The sequence below is a fragment of the Strigops habroptila genome, chromosome 5, assembly GCF_004027225.2.
Source record: "Strigops habroptila isolate Jane chromosome 5, bStrHab1.2.pri, whole genome shotgun sequence".
NCBI classification, from domain to species: domain Eukaryota; kingdom Metazoa; phylum Chordata; class Aves; order Psittaciformes; family Psittacidae; genus Strigops; species Strigops habroptila.
The window spans coordinates 54849545-54876375 of record NC_044281.2 but is presented as its reverse complement, the minus strand read 5'-3'; the positions used below and the strand labels follow the sequence as shown (position 1 = coordinate 54876375).

Sequence of the window (26831 nt, the reverse complement as noted above, 5' to 3'; positions counted from 1 at the left end):
AATTTTGATAGAAATAAACGAAGTAAAGCACGACACGTGCACAAAAGGGCCAAATGCAAGAGCTGAATCCACCCAAATCACAAGATGGTTTTAAAAATACAGCAGCCTCCAGGCGTTGCCACAATCCCCCACTGCCGAGTGAGCGCAAGGCGGCTGCATTCCGCCTCCCTTCCCTAAGCAAGGGCTTGTGCTTAGCGGAGACCCTCGCCGGAGGCCTCTGCCCTGTGGGCCGAGCACCGCCGCAGGGCTGGCCCCGCAGAGCTGCTGCTCCCCCCGCACGGCCGCTGCTCGGCGGTCCTGAGCCCTGCCCGCCAAGGGGCCCGCTTCGCTGCTGACCCGGAGGCAGGCAGGGCCGGCCGCCCTTAGGGGAGAGGAAGCAGAGGGGCGCCCCCGCGACAGCCGTTAGGCCCCGGCAGCCCCCGCACCCCCCGGCTCCCGCCGCGGCCGTTACGCTGCCAGACCGCTCACCCTCCCCTCCAACAAGCCGCACCGCCGGGCGACCCCGCGCTGCGCTCCTGCCCGGTGTCGCGGGCGGGACGGCGCCGGCGGCGCCCACCGCACCCCGCCCCCCTCAGGACCGCGCTGCTCGCCGTCACCCAGCGGCGGCGGCGGCACCACACAAAGCCCCCGGGCCGCGCTTCTCCCCCCCGCCCCGCGGCGGCCCTCCCCGCGCGGCGCGGTGCCGGCGCAGGCGTTACCTGCCGGTGGCGGCGCGGGAAGGCGGCGGGGCGGGGGCCGGACGGCGCTCAGTGCCGGCGGCGGCGCCCGCTGCGCTGCATGGCTGCGCCCGCCCCGCTGCCACGGGAAGAATGGGAGCCAGCGCGCCTGCGCGGCACCGCCCTGCGCCTCCAGCAGCCTCCCGGGCCCGCAGCACGCATGCGCGCACCCGCCACCTCCCCCCCACCACGCACCATCGAGCGTGAGGCGAAGGCTAGAGAGGACGCGCCTCCCGCGGGTCTCTATGGTAGGTGGGGGAAGCCCCCCAGCTCGGCGGCGGTGAGGTCAGCGGGCGCGCTGCGCATGCGCCGGGCGGCACCTTGCCGGCACGCCCTCGGCGGCCGTTCCGGGCGGGCTCGGTTGCCATGGCGACGCTGGTGGCGGCGCGGCGGGAGGCGCGGGCCCGGCCGCGGTTCGGTGCGGGAAGGCAGAGTGGCGCCTCGCCAGGGGCGGCGGGCAAGGGAAGCCTCGAAACCTCGCCCTGCTCCATTCGCCTCCGCGGGCGGCTTCAGGGAGCACAGCACTGGTGGGAGCGTGCAAGAAGCTTCAATGCTGCGAGAGGAATTCCTGATGCTGGGCAAGGAGAGCGCAGGGGCCGAGCGTTGCCGCGTGGAGAGAAGCCTGGAGCGGCGTGTCAGCGCACAGCCCCTGCTCCTCACGATTCCCTATTGAGGGAAACTGGTTTGTGCAGTCTTAGCTAAAAAGCTGCGTTTAAAAGCATCTTTCTCTTCCATGGAATAGTTGCAGCGCCCCTAACTATATGACTGAGGTGAAAATAGGAAACGAACTCCCTGTGCACAGGCTCCTTACTAAGGGCATGTTTGGCCATCTTCTTCCCTAGGCTTGTGATGGCTTCTCGTGTTGACTGTAGGGAACCTCCATTTCACCTCAGACACCCCCAGCCATGCCCATCCTCTGCGCTGCAGGAAGCCGTTGACCTTCATAAGGTGATGTAACATTGCGGTTTCCAACAAGCCTGAGCCATTAAAACTGTTCATATGGAAGAACTGAATGTGGAAGAAATGGTTCCTTTTCAGACATACCTTCTTGAAATAATAACACCCTTCTTCATGGGTCATGGTTTTGGCACAGGAATGGCTTTGGCAAGCCTCCTCCAAAGAATACTGAATTTGCTGATTTGTTCTTTTCCACCATCAGGTTTCAGAGCAATACCCAATTGCTCCTTTGCATGAAGGAATGCACATAGGTTGAACCTAGAAAGCGGAACAGGCTGCACAGATGTCAGGAGAAAGCTGGGGATATGAGTGCTTAAAAGGATGCCAGCCTTGTGTAAACTGAAAGCAGGCAATTACAAAACAGCTTAAGAAGTTATCATGGTTCTTGCCCCAGAGGCCTCCTGAGAGCCCTAAATGGCTAAGTATTACCCACAGCAGAGACACTACAGCTCACCTCCACCTGGTCTGGCTTTCCCATCCCCACATTACTATCCCTGTGTGCTCAGAGGAGGGGCAGCCCCTGTGCAGAGTGCTCTCCCTCCCAAGCTGGGCAGTTCTGCAACCAGGACGCCAGTCATTCGCCCTTCTCTCGTTTTGCAGTCTCCCAACAGCAGCTGATGACTAAGTAGGATCATCAGTGCATTAATAAAGCACCAGTTACCCCACTTCAGCTGAATCTATTAGGATTACAATAAAAGTTTGCTCAGATAGTCTAGATAGTTCTCTCTCTGCTACCTAAAATACCGTCACATTCCATTTGGAGCAAGAAAATGAGATAAAAATGGAACAAATAGTCCTAAGTTAGTTGAATTAGGATAAGCAATATTATTTAGCTTTAGTAAGAAACCAGTAACCATGCATTACACATTTGCTGTGAATTCATTCTCTTCAGTGTTACAAAAAAAGAGGCCCTTGGAAATCTCTCAATACTTCCTTCTGATATAATCATTTGCCCTTTTTTTTCATAGATTCTTACTTCTGGTGACTTGAAGGTCACCAAGAGTATAAAGCTTCATGAAGAAATACCAAAAGATGCAATGGGCTTGGGTTTTAAGTACTTAAAAGTAGGCAGTGAAGGCACTCTTCTGATCCTTGCCCTTTAGGTTTCTTAAAATTAATTGCTACTGTATATAGTGTTGCTCTGTATCACCCACTATATTGCACACTTAGTTCATCCTGCTTTCTTTAACAAAACACTGCCTTTCCATGGATATTTTATTTTTAAAAGTCTCGCAACACCTCAGCGGAGGCTCTTGGTCATACAGTGCAGTCCATCAGCTTTCACAGGGACATCAATCTGCATTAGTTCTAGCACCATCTATGGCAGACCTCTGCATACACTGCCTGTGACAGTTCTCAGTGGAAGCCCACCATTGAAGGCAGGTCAAGGTACCCCAGGGGCAACCAGATCAAAGTTTCCATGTGGAATGCAGTCTGCATGGATATCTCAGCTTCTCCAAAGCCATTGTTAGGTAATGATGGTGCCATTTCTAACCAGTCCTGGGGTGCAGAAAGGACTCTCTAAATGAAGACAAGAGCAGTAACTGCTGGAGGAGCTGCTACCATCACACACGACTGCTGGACAAGGACTTCACCTCCACTAGTATAACAGCAAACATTTGGCAATACCCTTATAAGTAACATACATAAATAAAGGTGCTTCTTACTGTGCTCTCACTTCTGAAAGATCTGCATTTACTTACCTGCCTTGCACGTGGATCTCCAACACAGACTGACTAGTGCACCAGAGAGATAGGAACATCTGTCTCCCACGAGGATACTGTTCCTGGGGAAGCAGCACGTATCTCTCTCATCAGTCCACCTGCAAAGTACACTGTTCTCTCTTGCTGAAAAGGTCTGGAGGTGTGTACCTATACATGTGCAAAATAAAGCACAGTCCATTTGCAAGAGGAAACAGGGGATCAGCTTACAGACATCACTGAGGGCACAGAAAGCTCCAAGAAAGGGCAAAGTAAAGCCAGAAAGCTTTTTTTACAATAAAGTGATGTATAGATATTCTAGCTTTCATTTGGCAACCCTGGTATTTCAGACAAAAACAGATGAATAAAACAAAACTAGTGGGAAGCAGAGGGATGGACTGGGAGGAAGAGAGGCTCTCTTTCAGCAGAAACACCAACCCTACCTGAGTGACCTGCTCTTCTCCCTTCCCCAGGGCCCTCTTGCACAATGTCTGCTTGGGAATCTGAGGGCCAAATGCTCCGAGGAGAAATGCATTCATATATGAATGACAAGATGATGATGTAGCTGCCCAGGACAGCAGAGGATAGCAGCGTCATAGCCTGGCAGTCCCTGGATTGCTTCCCTACAGTTAGTTGCACACACCACCATGCAGACTTAGCTGTGTTTCCTTCATGACTGCTTGCATGGCTAAGGGGGAGAACAACTTTACTCAACTTGATGTCACTCCCTTTGCCATCTCCTGGCACTTAGATCTCCTGCACACATCACCTGAACAGACTTGTGCAAGGCTAAGGAGAAGGCCCGAGTGCTGCTGGCAAAAAGATAAAGAGCATGGGCTGTTCACAGCACGGATGAAGCCTGAGTACCTGCCTTCTGAGAGCCGTCAATCCCACTGTGGCATGGACTCACCTCCTCTACCCCTCACTTACCCTACCTGTGAAACAGGGAACAATCTCTTTGTCCATCCTGTGTGAGAACAAACACTTGAAACAGGGAAAGCACCAGCTACTTCAGGTCAACATTGAGCTTGAGAATTCTTCATTCTTTCCTTTGCACATGACAGTTGTCACAGTCCCAGATTCAAGCACTCTCGACTCAGACAATATGCTCCTGCACCGCTATCTTTAATTGGCACTTTCCTGCCAAGCCTCAGCATTTTGCAGTGGGCTTTTTCCACGTGAGAGCTGCGCAAACAAAGCAGCCCGCTGACCCACTTAGCTCCCACGTGAAGGTGCATGAAGCTTCGCTTCAGTCACCAAAGAGAAAAGAAAATGCGAGAGCAGAAGGTTTTGATTGAAGGGAAGTGAGCAAATTGCTTCAAGGCTCACCGTGTGCACATGGGCATGTCTGCATGCGTTCACTCCTTGAAGAAATTTGGCCACCCAGGGAAAAACACCACATACAAAGCAGGTAGTCCTCATGCAGCGTGAACTGGGTTTGATTCCAGATTTCCCATTGCCATGAAGGTCCTGTGAGCCATGCGACATCCCCATGGGCTTCCTCCTCTGACCTGGAGTGACTGCCTCCAGGGAGTTCATTCTCCCCAGCCAAAACATCAAGGTACCAATTAGTGTTAATTGTGGTGTACTTTGTTTTGTGACCAGAGGCTGAGCTGAAACCCCCCAAAACCAACAACAGGCTGCTGGCAACAGCTTTCCACCCTTTCTGAGCCAAGCCTAGAAGATCTCTAGTCTTAACAAGGCACAGGCACTATGTCTCCTACTGGCATCAGAGACCACATTTTTCCTGTTTGCCCTCAGGCCTCTGCAAAGAGACATTTACAGGTCAAACTAACAGGAGCCCTATTTTTGTCTTGTAAACTTAAGTTTATATTAAGCAACATTTCAGCCCCATTTCCTCTCCCCTCATAATTCCCCGTTTACACCCTTTCAAATGGATTTGCCTCTTCCTGTGCTTGTTCTCTGTAGTCATCTGCTGGTGCTATTTTATCTTTTTTTCACCACCTGAACACTTACAATTATGCTCATATCTCCTTTTTTATACTTGCACATCACACATGCACATACCTTAGCAGCATGAATTCTTTTAATCTTTCAAAAACATTTCCTTTTTATCCTCACCCAAATATTAAGCCAACTGGAAAGTGACACATGAAGGTTAGGAATGCTGTCTGCTCCTGACAAGGAAAAAATGCTGAGCTTCGCAAGAGCGTCTAAGTGGATTAAGATGCTTTTTAAAGATTAGGTCACCCTTCACCCCAAATGCAGATTTCTACTGAAATTAATGGAAGCTCTTAAAAAATGCTCTGGGAGGGCTGACATTGAATGGCAAGATAGCAAACATATACCACAGCCCACTCAAACCCAACTGTCCAATTCATCAACTCCAAGTGATTCTTAATGATTCTTACCAACTGACTGATGGAACCTATACTACGTATTAACACAGTAGGATTTCATCTTGTAAAATTATGAGCTGATGGGGAAAAAAGGCTGAACTAGTAGTTCTCAGGATAAAATCTTGGGCTCTGGTTCATCTGATGGGGCTGCATTAACATTACACCAACAGACAGGTTTGCCACGGCAGAATCCATACTGCCTCTGAAAGTCATGCTTTGCACTTGCATGGCTCCTGCCAGCCCAGTCGCAAAGCTCTGGCAGCCCCAGCAGCTCCAGCCCTGGGGCTTGGTTTTCAGGATGCAATTCAATAGAACGCACTTTAAACATTGTCCAGCTAATAAACCATGAATGTCTTCGTGTGGCATAGCTGAGGGAAAAGCCATATAGATTTGTCTTACATTTCCTCTGCCCATGACTTCTGGGCAGATGAACACAGCCCTTCCAACAGGCAGACCTGCAAACGCAGCCCAGCACCTGAAAGTCACAACGGATCCTCTCCAGCTCTCACCCCAACAAAACTAAAAACGCTGCAGGTGACAGAGCAGCTGCATGGCTGGCACAGACCCCCGCTCACTCCCCAGCTCACCACTGCCTTCTGCCAGGCATGCTGGATTCAAACAGTGACTCTGAGTACACCCAGCAAGCGAGGTACTGCCTGCACACGCAAAATGGCGCAACAACACTTCCAGCCTTGCGAAGCCACCATGACAGAAGTAACTCTACTTCCCTGCTTGTTTTAAAGAGAACAAAATACCTGCAAGCTGGGGGTTTGTGCGAGCACTCGCGGGAAACTGGCAGCAGCGGAGCCGGGGAACTGTGCGCAGTGCAGCAGTGCACAGCGGCACTGTGAAGCAAGCAGCCCGATTTCCAGGTCTGTACCTGCTCACCAAGCTCTCATTCAGCACTGGAAAAACACACAGGAAAAAAAAAAAACAAAAACAGGGCTTTCCAGAATCACTATCCTAAAAAACAGTTTTGTTTGTTGTTCTCTTCCCTGTTCTTTAAACAAGTTCCAGATCCAGGCCAGGCCCTAGACTCCACGTGATGGGTCAAGTGCAGGGTCAAACACATGGCCACAGAAGTGAGCTGACCCCAGTGCCCATGGCTCACTGCAGACACCCACCTCACTCGTCTCACAGTACTGTAGCATTCGTCCTCAGAATCCTGCCTCCTCTCTTCAACACCACATTTGAAGACAATTATAAACCAGCATTTGCATCCCTGATCAGAGTCAAGACTCACGTAGGAGCTTCTCTGTAGCTTACCCTTTCCCAGCACAGCAGATGCACACAGTCACCGGCCACAGACACTCAGGTGTGTAACCAGTCCAAGCCTCCCAGGGCAGCCAGAATCTCTGTCCCTGCCATATACTTAATTAACGCTGGGTAGGACAAGTGATGAGAGGCCTTGCTGCATCCCACATGAGAGAAAATGTTTCCCTTCAGCAATTCTCACTCATGCAGTTAACCATTTCCCTGGCTTGCTCTGGCAGCTGCTGGCCTTGGGCAGGGAGGGATGTGCCTGGATTAGTGGTACCAGGCAGCAGCCTGACCCACAGAACGTCCTTCCCCACCACCTCTGTTCGGGGGTGGTCTCCCCCATATCTCTGGCCAAGGTGGTGCAGATTACTGCTGCCCGGAGAGGGATGTTTCAAGACTTTGTGGGTTAGATTGTAAACTCTGGAAAACAGGATGTGTTTGAACAGCACCTTGGACAATGAAGGAGTCTGGTCCAAGAGAAGGACCCATGAGTATTCCTGGAAAACACCTAATGGAGATCACATCCGCCATACTCCTGTTACCCGCTTGCCTGGCTTCCACCTGAGACGCCCTGATCAGGGCAAGGATGTGCACAGCACTTCACACAGCACAGCCCTACCCTGGCTGGCTGCATCACACAGGCAAAGGGAGCACCCAACACCCCAGCACTTGGAAGGGAGGAATTTGCTAGAGCTACCCCTGGCCTTGCTGGTGCTATACTTTGAGAGGAGAGGATGTCACCCCTCAGAGCCATGTACAAATCCTCTCTTGCGCCATGAGCTAATTGCAGGCAGGTTTTAGCCTTGTTCCTCGCAGCTGCAGCCATTTTAAAAGCCAGGTATGCAAGCAAACAGGCTTGTTACTGGCAAGAGCATGTGTCACTTGCCCAGCCTGCTCTCCTCCTCCACTCAGGGCTCATGAGCAAGCACTAGCACTTGTGCCATGGTTTGCAGCACACTCCCGATGCACTGTGCAGCCTGGGCACCCCACAGCACATCTAACAGGCAAAACAAATAAAAAACCCATCCAACTGCATCTTTAATTTTGAGCAGTCTAACAGTGCCAAATTCACCAAGGTCTTTCTCTAGAGATGAGCGTTTGCTTCATCATTCCTTTTTCCCCTCTATTTTGCAGCCAATTCTGCTTCCCCCTGCCCCTTTTACTTCCAGTGCTTCATCTGCTGGGAAATGCTGTGCACTCCTTAGCCCAGCTCCCACTCCTGCAAAAGAGAGAAATCAGAACAAATGAGCGTAAATTAACAGACTGTGCTGGCACATAAGCATGCCTGAAGATTGAAAACAGTCCTACATACATAGGTGTTCAGTGAACCAGTTCCAGCCATTTATTACAGAAAGGCAAGTCATGCCTTGAAACCAAAGCCCCAGCACTCCTAGTGTCCCAGTAAAAACAGCTCACAGCCTGCCCTAGAAACAGTGGCCGGGAGGTTTGTGTTTGTCCCAGATGAATGAACAAACGACTGGAGAGCTGAGAAATAAAAATGAGTGCAAGGACTAAGGCATAACTCATGACACAGCACGACTGCCCACTTGCTATGGAAAGTATGTTTGGCAAGTATCAGGTGTCTGAATTTCTGCTTATGCACAGCTCTCAGGACAGCAGTATATTAATAACACAGGCAGCCTAAAAACAGATATTATCTCCAAGAACAGCTTCTCTTCTGCTGAGAGCTCCCTGCTGTAGCCTGGGTAGTGCTGTGCTTTATTCAACACCACAGAATTTTGTTTCCTTGCTTTGCCATCTAAGCTGATCTCAATTGAAGGAAGACCAATTGACAAAAGGAAGGGAAAGGAAAATTACAGCAGGAAGCAAACCTTATTGTAAGCTCAGCTTTCTTGAATGTCTTCCCATCGAGGCTTGCGCTGCCATGTGAATATGGAGAGCAAGCAGGGCGCCAGCGTAAAGGCACAAACCTTTACAAGAGATGTGCAGAAGGGAAGGCCCTGGCAGCTCTTGCAGCTGGACAGTATGGCCCAGGCACAGCCAGCGGCATGGAAAGCAGCCACAGAGTCAAACACAGAAGCAAGCGGAAAGCAGACACGGCTCCCAGGCAGGGGCAGAACACCAGAGAGGAGCACAGTGACAGAAGCAGAGTAGGAAGAAAGCAACTCCAGCTTCAAAATGCAAGCCAAGGGGCTGCAATGGGAAGCACAGGAACGGAGCTGCTTAAGCTTCGGTGAACCTGGAACTGCACTAGGTAAGTTTCTCTAGACAAACTGGGTTTTGTTAAGAGCAGCATTAACTCAACAGCCTTGAAAGGAGTATTTGTGGCAGCACCAAAGAAACAGGCATATTTGATTAAGATCCATACCAGGGTTCTCCCATGCTCTGAAATGCCTTCAGCGGTGCATTAGTCACACCAGTGCAGCCAGTCACCCCACGCTGCCCGGACTAGACAATTTTCCGTATAAATCCGGGAGGCCACTTCCCAGGAGACCTTGTGCCGCGTTTGTCCGCACCGCTGAAGCGTGCTGCCCCCTGCTGCCAGGCGGCGCCCGCGAGATTCAGCTGCACGCAGAAGCGCAGCCACATTCCAGTTCCTCTGCACCCAACAGCCACCCTTATCCGCACAACACAAACTTAGGAATACGGATGTTGAAAGAAAACAGCCCACTCTGGGCAGATGCATTTTGCTTCTCTCCTGCTGCTGTATGAAGTCAAGGTAGAAAAGTTTTTCCAAAGCTGCATGTCAGTTACTACCCAATAAGCAACTCCCGCCAACCACTCTGATCATGTTTATCTCAAGCCTTAAGCTGAGAATGTACTTTCCAGGGGGTGAGGTGCAAACGCTGCCTGTTTCACATCAAACAAGCACACAGAAAGCCTGCAGATGTACACAGCAACACTGCTATTAAAAGGCAAGGAGAGCCAGTGACCATTGGGCTGGCCAAAAGATTTCCCTGGCATGCCCAAGGTGATATGCATTTGATACAAAGACGCTCTCATCCAGGTGGCTTCCCCAACAGTTTAGAGCGACAAAGGAGAATGATCTAATTTGAGTTACTGAGCAAATGTCATTACAATCACATGATTATTCAAGTGATCAGGCCAAGCACGACAGAATTAGCCAGGCCAATGGTTCAGATTTCTTCTCCTCTGCCAGGAGCCCTCATCTTAAAATAGCCAGGGAACTAGTGCCAGCTGCCTACCTGAGCAGCCAGTTATTACCACCTGGGCTTTCCTCTGAAACCTTCTGCCAAGTCTGACCTACATCCAAAGCAGTAGAGAACATTTCATCTCAGACAAGAAAAGATCTAGGCAAAGTACATACCACAAAATGCAAACTGGAATTTCGGCAGGTCTCACATTTGCAATAAAATCCAAATTCTAACTGCACAGTCAAAGTGCATTTTCAAACAGAACTGCCCATCTGCAGTCAGCTGAGACAGGTTATGTTGGAACAGGAATAAATCTTGATGCACAACAAAAAGCTACGTTCAGTTCTCTGAACTCGTACTACTGGCGACAAAAACCTGCCATCCCATTCCTGGCTTACCCACCCAGAGGCTTATTACAATATTGCAATGTGCTTATCACCTCTGAAGGAGAAGATATTCTTGTTTAATGCAGACAGTGACACTAAAGTACAGAAACAAGGTGCTGCAGAGCCCAAAGGACAACAGAAATAATAAATAATAATTATTAAATAATATATAAATATGAAATAATCAGACTGCTCTGATTACTGATGCATTTTCTCAGAGAGCCTTGCTCCCTCTGAGAACAGCTGTACACAAGCTAGTTGTCACCTCTGGTTCCTCTCCGCAGCTCAGCAACAAGTGCCTCTAAAAGCAGCCACACTTGCAGGTCCTTGAACATTTTCTGAACCAGGCAATGGCATACTTACAGCAGACAAAGCCCCACAGAATCAGCAAGTTAGCTTTGCCTGCTCAGCCCAGAGGTAAAGCAACACATCAGTACGTGCTTGCCTGGGACCTTGGCAGAGTGAAATGCCTTTTACACACCTGAGGAATGAAAGTGCAGCTGTGACTGCAGCTAAGCCACCAGCCAGCCACCAGAGCAGCCACCCTGCGTCCTCCACAGCAGGGTACACTCAAACACAAATCATTTGCCTGCATAGGGAAAGGAATGGGAATCTTGAACGTGAGTGACTGCAGCCATCTTCCTCTGTCTCTTCTCACCACCTTCCTAATTCCAGCCCTTTCCAAGTCCTCTGCAACCACTCCACACCCTGGCAAAGGCTGAGTTTCCCAGGCATTGCTGGGAAACTGAAAGCAGGGCTGAAAGGCACTGGCTCGCTCAGGCAGCTGGTGTTCTGCCTCCGCCCTGGCCAGTACATGCAGATCTCGACGGAGCACAAACAAGAGATGAAATTCAAGGGATGGCTTCCTCAGGAAAAAAACAAAACTTTCACCCTCTATTTGGGTAAATATGTGAGAACTCATATGAAAAGCAGACATTCAGTTAAACAGAAGAACCACTACCAAGAGCCATCACAGTTGAAAAATGGTTAATTTCTTTCTGGTTTTTATAACCCATAATTAATTACAAATGTAAGATAGAGCCTGCATCAGCCAGCTCTGACTGGACAGCCTCAGATTGTTTCATACAGTGAGTGCTAGAGACAAGTTACAGAACTAGCTGAAGGTTCTGGCACGAGTGCAGGCATGTCACAGCACGGGCACTTGTGAGCACAAAGTCAAAAACATCTTCAAAGGAAGAGGAGACCGTGGGTCCCATGATGGATAAACAGGAGGGGGAGGATTTGTAAATAGATCTGTTGCCTAGGAAAGACTGAAACAGTCTAGTCAAGGCAAACCGAACCAGGGCAGCAGAACCATTACAAACTCCAACTCAACCACTTTGAGTTGAGAAAAAACATGGCTACAGCCACCCATATTTTAAGTCTATTTCTGTTTCTTCAGGTTTGGTCTTTTTCTTGGCTTCTTCTTTGTTCTCTGCATACCATTCTTAGTACTGGCAGGGGGCAGTTTGAGAGTTATTTCATTGTCCTCCGCATCACCGTCTGCCTGAGCAGCTCTCCGGCGCTCGAGCACTGTTGGAGTACAGACTGGAGTAGGATCCTGAAGAGACCAAAAAAAACACGATTCATTGCAAAGCCAGAGAAAGTCACCACAAGGCACCTCAGTCTAGCTCTCCTTCACAACTTCCACATTAGGAAAAATGGCTTTCCTTTTATAAGCAGCTATTTTTGCAGGCATTATTTCTTCAGACAAAAGCACCAACATCAAAAAGTATATGTGAAAGGCAAATTAAAGTAATTCACATCTTCTAACATGTCAATTTGCACATTTGCTTTCTAAACTTTGTACTTCCTGACTCAAAGCACCAAGAAGAAAAGAATCAGGGGAAAAAAAAACCAACCAACCAACCAGATAGAAACACCACATTCAAGCCCCCAGCAGAGCCGAAACATCCCAGTTTCATTACCTCAGTAAATTCTCAGAACTCAGTTGACTGAATGTAGGAGTTCTGCTGTTGTACTCACACAACCAGCCCTGCCTCAATTACCACGAGTAAATCCAGTAACATTAAAAAGAACAACACAAAGCCAAATTCACAACAATGATGAAACAAAACAGAAACAGCAATACTTTACAGGCATTTTAGACTGCCAGTATCCCAAATCTCAGTCCTGATGACCTCAGTTTTCATCTTACTGCTACTTTTAGCTGGCATTAGTTTTCAAAATGCTGGAATACCATGCCTGGAGAGCACGAGGGAGGAGGGACAGTGCAACATGCAAACGGGGACTGAGAGCACTACGCTGTGTTAATGCTTCAACTTCCTTTTGGTCAAAACAGGCTCGTACTATAACATAGCACAGACCAACAGAAGGATGCCAGCAAAGAGAGATTTTGTACCAGTTTAAAGCACAGGCATGGGGGGTGTATAGGTGACTGTCCCCAGCAGCCTGTGTTTCTCCAGCCTCAAGTTAGTGCCGAATAGCGGGTGCCTGGACGCACCTTGGGACAAGCACTGCTAGTTACAACATGCTGAGCAGAATCCTTTGCTGCTAAATACTCCCATGGGAGAAAGAACTGAGAAGATCCAACCACCCTCCCCAATTCAAGAGTGTTAATGCACCTAGAAGGAGCTACTTTTGACAGAAAAATCTCTCAAGCAAACAATGTCAAGGTTTTCAGGTGTTGAAATTAATATGAAGATACCAGCTGCAGACTTGAAACATTTGCCCCAGCCTGAATGGTGGAGCATGATGCTGGGCACCACCAGGACTGTTAGGTCTTACCTGGCTGCTCAAAGAAATGTCTGCTTCTGACTTCTTGGATGTTTTAACTTTCTTTCTCTTTATGGAAAGCTCCTGTGCAGCCTAGGAAGCAAGACACATCAGGTGTAGATCACTGCAAACTTCCTTGTGTGAAGACAGAAACAGTCACTTAACAGTCTATGGGCTTCATGACTACAAATTTGCTAAGCAATGAGGTTTCAATTAATAAAATGATTGACAGTGCTGCAGAGGTGACCTGGTTTGAACAAAACCACCCAAACAACGTAAGAAAAGCTGCTAACATGCATTCAAAAAAATACTATGTTAACAGCCTTGCTTAAAGTTGAAGTACCTCACCGAAGCACTCTGCAAACAAGCGCTGTGCTTGGTTGGGGTAGGCAGGGTCTGGGGATGGACCTGCCATCAAATGCCAACACTGCCAAAGCCTCCCACACGGCTTGGGCAAAACGCTGTCGCTCTGCAGTCAAATACCAGTCAAACAGTAAAACCACAGAACATCCAACTGTTTGTATCACCCACAGACAGGGTACAACCCAGCAACAGCACTACAGCACTTTCCAGGAGCTTACAAGAACACCTCTTCCAGACATTACAAGAACGTCTCCCTGATGCTCCAGCCCTTTCACCAGCTCCACACAAAACGTGGTTTTCTTGTACTGAGCACAGCAAACAGGTTGTGCATAAAACACTCACTGAAACAATGCCCAACTTACAAATCCTGGGAAGTCGTAATCGAGCCCCTTCTTAGCCAGTCTCTTCCGTAAGAGTCTCTCCTTCCGCAGCAGCCGCTTTGTCATCTTCGCCTTCTGAACAAGTGACCGTATCCTGTTGTACCGCCTGACCGCGGGTTGGGACGGCTTCCGGAATATCTTGTTGCTGTTTCTGAAGAGGTTTTCATGGACCCTTTCAGGAGGTATGAACTGACCTGTACCATGAACATATGACACCAGGTTAGAGCAGAGCTACCCTGCTTACCACACGTACCCGCAGAACCCTGCCCAGCCCTCATCATAACGTCATCCACTCCTACTGCAGAGCACTGGTACCATGTTTTGTGAATCAGAACATGGAAAGTAACTGAATACCCATTAGCAAGAGAACTGGGAATGGACAGATGGATGGAAAGAGCACTTTTTCCAATTTCACCCAGGAAATAGTCAGAGAAACTTGTTTTTCAAAAGTTGATGCATATATCTCATCATCCTCTCCAAAGCAAGTGTTACTGTCACCATGTGTGCAAACCTCCCGAATTTCATTAATCTTTTAATCAAAAAAGCCCCTTATGTCTAACTACACAAACACAGTTACAAATGATAAGAAATTTCCACATTACAGCAACTGTCTCTGCAGAAAACCCCACCACTCCCTGAGATTTTGTGTTGTGCAATTACACAATGAGCATTATCAGCCTTGAGTAAAACAGCAGCAGCGACCAAAAGCCTGTGTTCTCTACACATGCAGAGGAAGAAGAAAAGCTCGGCCCCACAGAAAGTCACCTCACACTTCAGCTTATACTTACACTTCAGCAGTCTTTCAGAAAACAGGTAGTTGTTCATTGTGTCTGCAACAATCTTGGCCACGTCATCAGATTCAAACTCTATAAATCCATAGCCTTTGCTACTTCCAGTCTGTGAGCAATGACACAAAGAAATCTGAGACAATGTTTTAGTAACTGAAGAACTGTCACAGCCCATTCTCAGCTGAACACAAGGAACTTCAGAAAGCTGCAGGGACACCTTCTACTGGACCAGGTTGCTCCAAGCCCCATCCAACCTGGCCTTGAGCACTGCCAGGGATGGGGCAGCCACAGCTTCTGAGTGGCTGAGCCAGTGCCTCACCACCCTCACAGTGAAGAACATCTTCCTTACATCTAGTCCAAATCTACCTTCTTCCACTTTAAAGCACCAGATTTAGTCCTAAATCGGCCTATGCATATGAGGCAGGCTGCTCATCAATACCTGCCTGTTTACAAAAAAGTTGCCCTGCATCGCTGCTGTTCCGTGGTTGTCACCAAGGTCACCTGGCAATATGATGATGCAATGACAAAGCCAGAAACTAGAACTTAAACTTACTGAGCACAAAACAAGAAGAAAGCCAAACCGGAGACCTTCCCATCACATTTCACGCCGCAGCTTGAGCCGGTGCATTCTGGCACCGCTTCTCACGCAAGCGCACTGACTCACAGACATAACGGGACTGCGCCCCGCGCCGCTGCACCTGCCCATCCGCCCCTCGGACACAACCAACGCCGCACATGCCACCGCCCGCGGCCCTTCCCGAACCGTTACTCCCGAGACGAGCAACCGAGCAGGGCGCCCCCCTCTGCCCGCCCCTGGAACTGCGGCGGCGCTGCCCGGCGGCCCGCGCGAGCGGAGCCCCGAGGCGCGGTACCTTCTTGCTCCGGGAGAGGCGGAGCCGCGTCACCGTCCCGAACTGCTCGAAGTACTGGTACATCTGCGGCTCGCAGAGCCCCCGCGGGAGGTGCCCCACGTACACCACGCCCGGCGTCAGCTCCTCCTGCGGGCACACAGCAGCGCGTCAGCCCGCCATGGGGTGGGATGGGCCGGGCCGCCCCCGCCCCGCGACAGGGCCCCGCTCACCTTGGTCGCACGGTTGTTGCGGACCCGCTGCACCTTCTGCTGGAACTCGCGCTGCAGCCCCGGCTCCAACGCCAGGAACGACATCGCCGGGGCCGGAGCCGGTGCTGGGGCTGCTGCTGGTGCCGAGGCCGGAGCCGGTGCTGGGACTGCTGCTGGTGCCGAGGCCGGAGCCGGTGCTGCCGCGACCGCCTCCACCGCCGCCATGCTGCACTCCTCGCCGCCGCCGGAAGCACTGCCTCGCACGCGGCGTCGCGGTGAGGCGGAGGCGCGCAGGCGCAGAGCAGCGGCGTGCTGTCTCCTAGCAACGGTGCGCGGCGCCGCCGCCGGCCGGGTCCCGCCCGCACGACGTCGCGCGGCATCGCGTCGCCGCCACCCGGCAGCGGCGGCCTCCGGGAGCGGGGCCTTGAAACGCGGCCCCGGCCCGGCCCGCGCCGCTCCCCCTCCAGCCACTCCGGCACTGCGCGGGGCAGCCCCGCACGGCGCGGGCAGGCGGTGCGCGGGGCAGCCCCTGCGCCGGCGGCAGAGCAGGCCCCGTGTGTCGGCGGGCGGCGCCAGCGGCGGGCGGCACCATGTCGGTGAGCGAGATGTTCATCGCGCTGCAGGGCGTCCTCACCGCCGACCAGGACATCCGCGAGGTGCGCGCGGGGCCGGGCGGGGGGCTGGCGGGCCGGCCTGGGGCGGCCGGCGCCCCCGTGACGGTGCCTGTCCCCGCAGGAGATCCGGAAGGTGGTGCAGGCGCTGGAGCAGACGGCCCGGGAGATCCTCACGCTGCTGCAGGGCGTGCACCAGGGAACCGGCTTCCAGGACAGTGAGTCCCGCACGGCCGCCCGCAGCGCTGGGGGGGGCGGGAAGCGCCCCCGGGGGGGCGGGTCCCTCTGTCGCGGCCGCCCCTCTTCCAGGCTTCGTGTGGCCGCTCGCAGGGGGTTCTGCGTGGGCTCCCGGGGGCCGCCGGAGGGGAGAGGGGGCAGCTGGAGCTCTCGGGCCATGTGGGTGGAAAAGCTGCCGTTTCATCCCAGGGAGCACCGCTCCGTCCCCTTCTCTGCTCCCGTGCGGGCTGTGTCGCTGTCTCAGTGCAGGAGAGCTTCCCTTAGAGGTGTTCGCTTTCTGAGCCCTTGCACTGGCTCCTGTGTAGGGCTCCCTTGAAGTGATGTGCACATGGATTTTTGTGTTCTCGTAATTCTGCCATCACCTAATAGCCTTTGTATCCCCTTCCTCACCTCTTCACCCCATCCTGCAACAAACTGTGATCCTGAATGCTCTGGGGGTGCTCAGGATGGTGAGGGAATGGGGGGTATTTAGTCTGGTTTGTATGAGACTGACTCTGCATGTGTGTAAAATCTGCTCAATGCTGCAAAATATAAGGAGAATTTGCAAGGACTGATGATAAAGCAGGAGTTGTCCTTGACGTATGTTTGCTATCCATCAAGGAATTGTTCTGCTGGCTTTGAGGTTTGGGTTGTAGGGAGCCTGGTTCCTTGCTTTCAATCCAAACTAGTTTAAGATTTTTGACATAATGTTTGTGGGCCAGCCTGTTTTCTCCAGGGCAGGCGAACAGCACTACAGACCTCCATGTCAGATGTGCTCTTTCTGCTCCCCCATCCCCACTCTTCAACTCACTGGTGAAATTACTGGAGTAAACAGTTTTTTGTCCTTAAATATGTGACTTAAAAGCTGTTTTTTCAAGTCGGTGAATATCTCCTGAGAAGACACAACCATCCTGACTTTCCTGGAAGCTCTTGAGAGAGGTTTAGGAAGAAGAGAAATCTCTCAAGGCACCCTCTGAAGGTGAATAGAAGAAAAAACCTCACAGATGCTGCTTTATTCACCTGCAGAGCTGAGTGGTTGTTACCAGCCTGATGACCTGCTGGTGGCCTGGGAGCTCTCTGGCCGCTGAGAGGGTACGTGCTTAGCAACGCGCAATGCCTGAGGTTTGACCTCTGCTGGCAAGTGCAGCTCCCACCTGCCCAGGGAATCTGGCTGTGCTAAAGGTTACAACTGCTCATCGGTTAATTTACACAAGCATAAGCTCAGTTTTCTAAGCTGGAAAACCAGTGGATGTTGTGACAGTTGTTTGGTGTGGTATCAGCTTTAGGGGTTGCTTTCCAGCATTGAATAGTAGAGACCCGTGTCTGGCCCAGTGTATTTTCCATTGATTTTTTTTTTTGGGGAGGGAGGGGAGGCGGGCGGAGAGAGCTGGTCCTGGAACTTGCAGAGTCTGAGAAGAGATTTAGAAGAGTTAAAAGTAAACACCAAAAAAAACCCAAAACCCCTAATCTTATAATTCTTGTAATACCAAAGATAATGAATCCATGCTTACTAGGTTAGGCGTTAACTCATGATAATAGACCTGTCTGTTTCTCACCAATTAGAAGCACAATAAAGCAAGTCAAAAAAGGTTAACAGCAGAATAATACAATGCCAGTTAGCAGAAGGAGTGTTTGGGGGATAAATAGCACTTGTCAGATGTCAGGTATTTAGACTGCAGTTTTATCTGATCATGGTTGTAGTAATCTGCAGTAGTAGATTACTGCTTAAATGTCTGTGTGGCTTTTTTACAGCATCTCATTGAGTCAGTGCCACATTTTGACTAAGAAACTGGAATGATACTTCCTTAGTAGATTAAAAAGGATAAACAATGACTTGTAACTATGAAAGAGAGGATTATTCGTTGCAAAAGAGTTCTCGCTAGACTTTGTAGTATCAAGACTTTTTAGGTTTATATTTATTTATTCCAAGATATAAGAAAAACTATGAATGCTGTTAATAATCTGTATTGAACTATTAAAATATTAAATTATAAATAAACTATATAAATTGGAAACTAATAAAAAAGCAAGAATACTATTAACTACTACAAGTTCCCAGGTGACAGAGTGGCTAATGATGCTGAGTGGCTGCTGTGGCTGGTTGAAGCTGGTGCTGCTGCCAAGAGAGGCCGTACAGCTTGTTGTACCCTGTCCCCTGGGAGACAGCTTTCTCCCCCAGCCTGCTGGTTGATTCTTTGCAATTACTGTTCCATCATCAGTTGAAACAGAGCGATGAAAACTCAAGGAGGCGACAGAGAGCTAGTGGAAACAGGGAAGGGATTTGCACCCGGCTGAGCAGTCCGTCCTGCCAGAGAGAAGGGCAGGGCCTGGCGTGAGCTCAGTTAATAGAACTATGGGATAGTTGGTATTTGAAACATTGTCTTGCCCACCCAATGCCTTTCCTCTGTTCTCCGGGAACTTAAATACCTCTTAGTTAACGCTGTTTTCATGGAGTTTTCACCTAACCTCTTTTACTGCAGGGCAGCCACAAACAACAGCTGTTTGATAGTGCCGGCTTAGCTGTGGTCTCTCTCTGCACTGAGTGTGAGACTGTGCTTCGCTGTGGGATACACACTTGCAGTCATAGCCTTTATTTAGCTGTGGGAAAGCCAAGGAAAACCAGCAGAGCCTCAGGCCATCATCTTCTGGAACAGACTTAGAGGATCACCTTCAGCTTCCTCTGCTCCCTGTCCAAAACAGAGTTTGAGAACTGCAGGGAGAGCTGCAGCGTGTGCTGCAGCCTGCTGTTAGCTGACATGAATCTGAGTGACAGATAAGGTCTTCAGAGGCTAAAAGTCAACTTAGTAGGTCTTTGCTCTTGAAATACGTTGTGTCAAGTTTAGCCAAACATCAGTGATATCCAAGGAATCACGAGGATAGCTTGAACTTGGGGGGGTTATGTGTGTATCATTGAGCACTGTTGTCTGAAACTTTCCTGTAAAGATTGCTTATTTTTGTCACAGGTTCCTTTGGCAGAACTTACTTTGTCCCCAAATGCCAGGCGATGGCCTACACAGCTGAGGCAGACACCACAGTCTGAGGATGGTGCTCAAAGGATGGCTGTCAGTGAGCTTCACACGTTTCTTTCATGCTGGCTGCCACACAGAGCACTTTCACCCTCTGCATCCTGAAGCTTTTATTTTTAAGTGAGCCTCCCCCCCCCCTTTTTAACAGAAATGATGCTTTATTAATTGAAATAAGTTTTTTAAGAACACTTCAGTGACTCCTAGTAGGTCTTATTTGATAGAAATCATCCATCAAAACTTTCTGATTTAGCTTCTGTGGATCTTCTTTAAATACATCAAATGCAGGAGAGCCTGCCAGGGTGATCTGCTGCCTGCCTTGGGTTGTGACCAGGAGTTCTGAGAAGGCTGCCGTTAAGAGACAACGGTTTGATGAGGGCCCTGGTGCTGCGGGTGCAGCGTGGCTGTAACTCATGTCAATAAACGGGAGGTGGCAGTGGGTGACACATAAACAAGGGACCATTTCTCTGCAGAGGTGTAACATCCTTTGGTCAGGCTGAAACCCAGTTTCTTCAAATACATCACTTGAAAGCAGGAAATGCAGTTTCCGGAAGGGATGTTGCACCTCATCTAACCTAACTCTGATTCATAACAAAAAATATTCTAAGATTTTAAAGTTGAGAAAGAAAAGTTGCTTTTCTTTTGACTGTACAGGGTGTTTGGCAGCACTGTCTGGTGTGTATGTGCTTTCTTGGGCCAGCTGTTGTGTGCAGTGCTGTTCTATTGCTTGTGGTCTCGTGGTTGCTTTCTCTGCTAAACCACTGCACGAGAGCGCTCTCAGAACATCTTGTTTCTCTCTTTATAACACCTGCACAGCCCAACTGGCCATCCCTTTCTCTCACTGCATCCACACAGCTAAAGCTAAAAATGTCCCATTATCAGCTCGTGCCTGATCTCTGGCATGTCCATCCTTCTGCATCGCAGTCTGCATCCGTGCTGCTCCAGACAGGTGGATGGGCTCATAGCATGGGGCTTTAACTGTGTCGCTGCGCTCGTGACTCCTTCCCTTGCTCCTCGAGTATCTGCTGCCATGATCTCAGCTCTTGCACATTTACAGACCCACAAACAAAACTGCCCCTCTGCTACCTCAGATGAGGTCTCGCACTCGACGCCTTTTCCAGCCTTTCTCCATCTCTACTTGTCATCTCCAGCACTGCTTGTTTGCCACCCTGCTCAGTGCATTACCAGGTGCCTTTGTTCCATAGAGAAACATTACACTAACTCTTATGTGCCCCCACCCCTGCCTCCATCTGTTTGTATCCCCCATTGCCTTTTGGTCTGTAGGCTGTGACCTTTCCAGTGTTTTCTTCTGTCAGTGCCCATTACAGAATGGGTTCTTCATCCATGACATAAGTTTCATAGCAACAGCAACGATTGGCAGTGATTCTTAAATAACACTGAGGCATCTTGCCTCAAGTTTGAAACTAAGGACTAGAGCAGCTTAGACAGTGTGGAACTCGAGAGTTCCACGGAGTTCATGAGTCTGTCTGACTCATGGTGTGACAATGAGAATTTCTTTGATTCCACATCTCAGTAGACTATCTTGGACAACAAGGGAGTGTAAATAGCACTGTCACCACCAGAAAACTCTCTGTTTACAAAACCCCATCCTTTGTCAAGTACTGAATGTTGCGCTGTTTCTTTTTCAGTACCAAAGAAATGTCAGAAGGCTCGCGAACACTTTGGTACAGTGAAAACACAGCTGGAATCTCTGAAGACCAAGTTTCCTGCTGATCAGTATTACAGGTGTGCAGGATGACACACAGCCAGACATGGAAATGGGAATTGCTGGGCATAGTTGGCATTGTCACTTTGGAAGAATGATTTAAAGGTTTATGGTCTGAATGCTTCTTTCCGTTTGAAAAGCAAACTGTGGTAGAGGACTGTGAGGTTTTTATCAGCATAGATAAGAAATGCTTTTGCTCAAATGCTATTTATAATGTTTCACTAAAACAATATCCAGTATTTAATTCTTATTCTGGAAACTTTTTTTAAAGGAAAACCAAAAGTTTAAGAATTGATATTCTGTTGGAGCTGCTTCTGGTTTCTGGGAGCAGAGCATTTGCTGCTCCATTAGTTTCAGTTAAGTTGTTGGGTTTGGGGCATGTCTGAAAACTGCTCCAAATCTGTCATGAAATGGCTTTTTGATACTGCAGATACTAAATGAAGTTGTCACCTCTGTGTTTTGCTGCTGCCAGAAGGGGACAGTGTCTAGCAAGAACATTTCAAAGAACAAGAGTCTTGTCAGCTCAGATCTGCTGAGGGAAGACGGGAGGGAAGATGGTTGTCTTGTGGGCACGACAACCTGAAAAACTCCATGAACCAAGTAGGTGTGTGAGAGGTGGAAGAGTGAACGCCAGCGTCCAGCCTGGTGTCCTGGGGTGAAGTTCTGGAGCACCAAGGAGATGCCTTTAAGCTGGTGTTGTTTTGATAGGCCAGAAATATCACAAAGTGCTATGTGTAGAGGTGGAAAACATAATGTATACATAATGTATGCTTGTTGCCTAACTCTCCAGTAATAGATGTTACTTACGTATATGTTAACTTCGTGTTTTCTTCAACAGATTTCATGAGCACTGGAGGTTTGTGCTTCAGCGGCTGGTGTTTCTGGCAGCATTTGTAGTCTACTTGGAGTCAGAAACATTAGTGACCCGAGAAGCTGTTGCAGAAATACTTGGGAGTAAGTTAATGTTGTAACGAAGAGAAAAGCCTTGTGACGTTTTTAGGCCTAGCTTTCAGAGGTACAGGGAACCAGCAGAACTTCATTTCTTCCCAAGAAATCTTCAATGAAGATTATTAATTCAAATTGCATAAATCTACCAAAAGAATAATGCAAAGACTAAGGTCGGTTCTCTCACTTTTTGTTTTCGGCATTTAAAAGTGTGGAAAGCAGATTAAATTCTTATGCTGTAGGAGAATTGTGTGCTCCCAGAGCAAAGGATTTGAAAAAAAACCCCCAAAATAACGAAACAAAAACCAAAAATACCAGGGATATATTTCTAAAAATGGAGTCCACACCCCTCTGTGGTGTATGGATGTACAGTCAGTTATTGTTGGATCAGTTACAACCTATTGCACGTCCAGCTGAGAGTGTACAATATGCTAACTCAAAATGGGGAGGAGAGGCAGTAATTACATCACACGCAGGGAAAGGCTGACTTCTCTTTTGTAATAGGATTTCATAAACTTGATATTTCAAATGAGCTCAGTGACAAATGCAGTTTCAATTAGCTGGGTTTGCTCGTGTTCAGCACCACCTGATTACTGCTCTGGTTTTCATCTTAGTTGAAGCTGATCGGGAGCGGGGCTTTCACCTGGACATTGAAGACTATCTTTCTGGTGTATTAACTCTCGCCAGTGAGCTGGTAAGGAAGATATTTATGCATAGCTTTGGGTTGAAACTGACCTAGAAAATAATGTGCGTTCTAACCTTCCCAAGTTGTTCCTGGAAGTTATGATATGCAAGACCAGCAAAGCACCTCTCTGCGTGCCAGAGTGGTTCCTCACTGATATTTTAAGATTTGAACTAGTCACTTGATTGAAAATCCAGGATCATGGTCAACAGAAAGGTAGATCTAAGGATAAATAATCTGGCTGCCTGGAACAAAACGGCTTCATTTGGTAAAGTAAGTGATGGGATTAGGGATATGATTTGGGAGGGTTCCTCCGCTGATGTTCTCCTGCATGTTGTACTCTCATAGTCTAGACTGGCAGTGAACAGCGTCACGGCTGGCGACTATGCTCGCCCTCTGCGCATCTCAACTTTTATCAACGAGCTGGATTCTGGCTTCCGTCTCCTCAACCTGAAGAACGACTCCCTGAGGAAACGTTACGATGGCCTGAAATACGATGTCAAGAAAATTGAGGAAGTGGTTTACGACTTGTCAATCAGAGGACTCAATAAGGATGCAACAGCTGGTGCGGGTGGAGAGAAATGAAGGGTGCTTGTTTTAACAGCATCATCGATTACCTCAGATGGTTGCCAATTTAGGAAGCATGCTAGCAAAGCCTTCCTACAGTAGTTTAGAAGAACTGCAGCTAAAAGCTGCTCTCTATTTTCTTACAAAAGGTGTAGTACGGGTGTTAGATCCTCGAAATGTTTTGTAAACTCCTATCTAGATTAGGGCAGGAGGCTCTCCCTTTCCAGTGGAGTTCCTCTGTCAAAACACTTGATGCTGTTCTGTGCACAGCAGCAATAGCAGTCAGTAATGCCTGTGAGCTGAAATACCTTCTCCCTAGTTCCATAGTGTTGTTTCACTGCTGCAGCAGTGATGTGCTTCAGCTGCCCCTGCCCGCCCACCTCAGAAGACGTGTGCACAGCCCGCGGCTCAGTGCAGATACGTGTCATGCTTTAAAAAACAGTGTAAATAGATGTGCATTTTTTTAAGACACTGATTGGGGTTTTTTTTGCCTTTTTGTTAAATTTTCGCTCCGTCAGCAAGTTGAACAGATTCACATAACTCTTTATTAACCAGATTTTTTTTTAATGGCTTCTGTTAATGTATCCTCATTAATTGAGAAATCAGTGAAGATATTACTGAGAATTTCCCCGTTGGAACTGGTGTGTGCCCCTGGGCACACATCTATCTATCGGTTTTTCCCTTCCTCCAAGATTTCTGTTACCAGGAAGAGCAAGGACGTGCTTTCCCTGGCTGGTATTTGTTTTACTGACATGAGCAAATGCTGAGGTTTAGTATGATCATTTGCCTTGAGAACTCGGTGTAACCAATTTTTATTTTTAACTGCTATGATTTCTGAATAGAGAAGTGTTAACAGATAAACTGCAGGGTGAGTCCAACTTTTAACTGCCTGGAGAGGCCACAACTGTACCTGTGTCCTGGGATTAAAAAAGAAACACACCAGAACTATAGTTCCTGTAGTAAAATGTTTGTATCCTTAGAAAAGAGGGAATTACTAGTTTCAAACACTTTGCATGTAAGGTGTTTGCAAACACCGACAGCCTCTTTTCCTTTGTCTAAAAGGACACACTCCTACCCCCCAATGTGTTTGTTCTCTTGTCCTAAATGACCTAGACTTTTGCCATTCTTCTTCTACTTGTGGTGGCACAGCAGGGGGTAAGGAGACAAATGTAATTTCTTTAGGAGGAGTATTTCCAGCGGAGGAAATTGAGAAGTAAAGTTTATGTGGGTTTGTTAGCGTCTCATTTTGTTAGCAAAGATTTACCACTGTTTCAGTTAGGGCATTGTTTTGTTTATTGGAAGAAAATGGTTTCTTGGTTACTTTGGCCAATAAAAGCTGTTCTTTGATTTTGGCCATTTGGTAACTGTTGGCCTGTTGTGTGATTATCTGTTATTTGCTTCCCTTCTGGGAGTCTACTCTGAAATACCACAGTTTCAGCCTTCAGCTGTACTGGGTCAGTAACAGAACTCCTCACTGTGACTGTGTGCTGTTCAGTGGTGCGCTCTTGCCCACTGGCAAGTGGAGCCCAAGTCAAACTGCAAACAGATGTCATAGGCTTCTTTTAAACTTTATTTTTAACCTATTTGACCTATTTCACCAAGTAGAGCAGGGGTATGGAGGAGTTTATCATTACCAAATCCAAGATGTGGCAAGGTTCATCTTCAGAGCAACTCTTAATCTTTCATGTTTGTCCTAACCCTTTGTCTCATATGTCATATAACATAGGGAGGTGGTAATATCCCTCTCTCTCAGCTGAAGAAGATGAGGGTGTACCTTCCTGAGCCCCATGGCAATGAGACCAGCTTTCAAAGTAGTTCTTTGTTCTTGCCCTGTTTGATTCTCTCTCGATTTAACCCTGTGGAGGTGGGAGGAAGGAAGGAGCTTAAGCCAGTTCTGCTGCCAAAACTGGAGACCAGGGGTGAAACAACCAGGGTCACACAGGAAATGCATGGGAGCAGGGGAGTTAGAGAAGGGTTTCCTGAGCATCAGCCTGGTGTCTCAGGTTGGAGGATTCCTGGGATGTGGGGCAGTTTCTGTTGCAGGGCAGGCATTTGTCAAGGGTTTGTGCTGGCTTGCGTCCCAGGTGCTCCGGTTGCATTTGGTCACGCAACAGGCCTGCTTCCTGGCATGGGATGTCAGGTAATGGGATGCCTAGAACAGCTCTTCAGTAGATCCGAAGTCTGCCAGCTCTTGCATCTACATGGTTTCTGAGAGCTGGTGGAGATAACAGCGCTCTGCCCCAGGTGCAGATACTGTGGGAGGGACAACTGGAAGAGCAAGTCCCTTACAAAGTCTGCAAGGTGTGGGATCCTGTCTGTGAAGAGCAAGTGCCTGAGAAAGGAACACAGCACTGGAGTGTCTCTCGAGGGTGTTTCACAAACACCTTGTTCTTTCCTGTTCTAGGTTTTGGGGGAGACTACCATCTTCTTCTGGAAAAAGCACCATTTGCAAGAGCCAGGCTGCATGGAGCATTCCCAGGCCAGGTCTAGGGAAGGGAAAAGAAAATCGCAAAATTTCTCCCTAGAGTGCAGCAGGGAGAAGCTTCCTCTGCGCAGAGGTAGCCTGCAGGACCTTGTGGCCTCAATTGCTGCACATTACTTTGGTCCTACATGTTAAGTTGTGTTTCTGTCCCAGAGCTGGGAGCAGAGGGAAGAGTCTGAAGGACTCAAGGTGGGGGCTTCTCTCTTCTTTGACCCCTTTCCCAGGGGTAACAGCAGCAGGTTAGCCAGGTTAACTAGCAGGGAATGGCAGTGAGAGACAGAGCTCTGAGGACTTGCAAAACCTTGATGGCTCATGATGAATCGGATGCACTTGAACAAATAACTGCTGTTGGTACTGAATGGACTGCGCAGGGTGCGCTGGCAGCTGGCGGGGAGTGAGTCAGCGCAGGAGTGCTGGAGAGTCTGACTCAACAGCCAGCATGGCTGTTCTCCGAGCCACTTCAGCCTCCAGTGTGTGCCAGGGAGCGCTCTCTTGGATCGGCTTTGTATGCACTCACTGGTTTGCTGTTTGGGTTCTTTCTCTCCCCATCTTGACGTCATTTCTGTGGTTTTTATTTCAGTAAAAAGGGCACTTAGTTGATTAACTGCTCATTATTTATAGCGCTGCCTGTTCAACCCCTGCAGATCAATGAAAGTGCTGACCTGAAACCATTTGAGAAGTAGGGGTGAACAGAACTCCATGGCACAGGATGCAGGGCAGACCATGGGGCTGGCAGTGGAACTGGGATCAGTCTGCT

General features: G+C 49.0%; 3 protein-coding genes and 1 long non-coding RNA gene across 10 annotated transcripts in view; 1 reads left to right on the top strand and 3 right to left on the bottom strand.

Annotated features, from left to right (window-relative positions):
• The window catches only part of CLASP1 (cytoplasmic linker associated protein 1), a 180693-nt gene extending 179006 nt beyond the window's left edge, over window positions 1-1687 (bottom strand). For 4 of the 5 annotated variants that reach the window (XM_030488256.1, XM_030488257.1, XM_030488258.1 and 1 more), the window contains exon 1: window positions 912-1687. The gene's annotated coding sequence lies outside the window, so the exon portion shown is untranslated. Of the gene's footprint in view, window positions 1-698; window positions 812-911 lie in introns of those variants that run through there. The other variant, XM_030488255.1, reaches the window with a different exon arrangement.
• Window positions 1688-2096: 409 nt separating this feature from the next.
• On the bottom strand, window positions 2097-5075 carry LOC115608836. Its single transcript, XR_003991666.1, has 2 exons — window positions 3320-5075; window positions 2097-3194 (listed from the first exon to the last, which is right to left on the bottom strand). It is a non-coding gene; the product is annotated as an uncharacterized LOC115608836 (long non-coding RNA).
• Window positions 5076-11320: 6245 nt separating this feature from the next.
• On the bottom strand, window positions 11321-16057 carry NIFK (nucleolar protein interacting with the FHA domain of MKI67). The gene is made up of 7 exons (XM_030488262.1): window positions 16037-16057; window positions 15844-15943; window positions 15635-15760; window positions 14763-14871; window positions 13957-14168; window positions 13244-13324; window positions 11321-12056 (listed from the first exon to the last, which is right to left on the bottom strand). The coding sequence occupies exons 1-7, from the start codon at window positions 16045-16047 to the stop codon at window positions 11880-11882; spliced, it is 816 nt and encodes a 271-aa protein (XP_030344122.1). The 5' UTR covers window positions 16048-16057; the 3' UTR covers window positions 11321-11879.
• A 61-nt stretch (window positions 16058-16118) lies between these two features.
• TSN (translin) lies at window positions 16119-24956 on the top strand. 3 transcript variants are annotated; one of them, XM_030488252.1, is made up of 6 exons: window positions 16119-16478; window positions 16558-16651; window positions 21322-21418; window positions 22237-22352; window positions 22958-23037; window positions 23374-24956. In XM_030488252.1, the coding sequence occupies exons 1-6, from the start codon at window positions 16413-16415 to the stop codon at window positions 23608-23610; spliced, it is 690 nt and encodes a 229-aa protein (XP_030344112.1). In that variant the 5' UTR covers window positions 16119-16412; the 3' UTR covers window positions 23611-24956. The 3 variants fall into 3 exon arrangements, with proteins under 3 accessions (XP_030344112.1, XP_030344114.1, XP_030344113.1); XM_030488254.1 differs by lacking the exon at window positions 16119-16478 and adding an exon at window positions 19613-19795 and having other exon boundaries at window positions 16552-16651; XM_030488253.1 differs by lacking the exons at window positions 16119-16478; window positions 16558-16651 and adding exons at window positions 16812-17741; window positions 19613-19795.
• Window positions 24957-26831: the final 1875 nt, after the last annotated feature.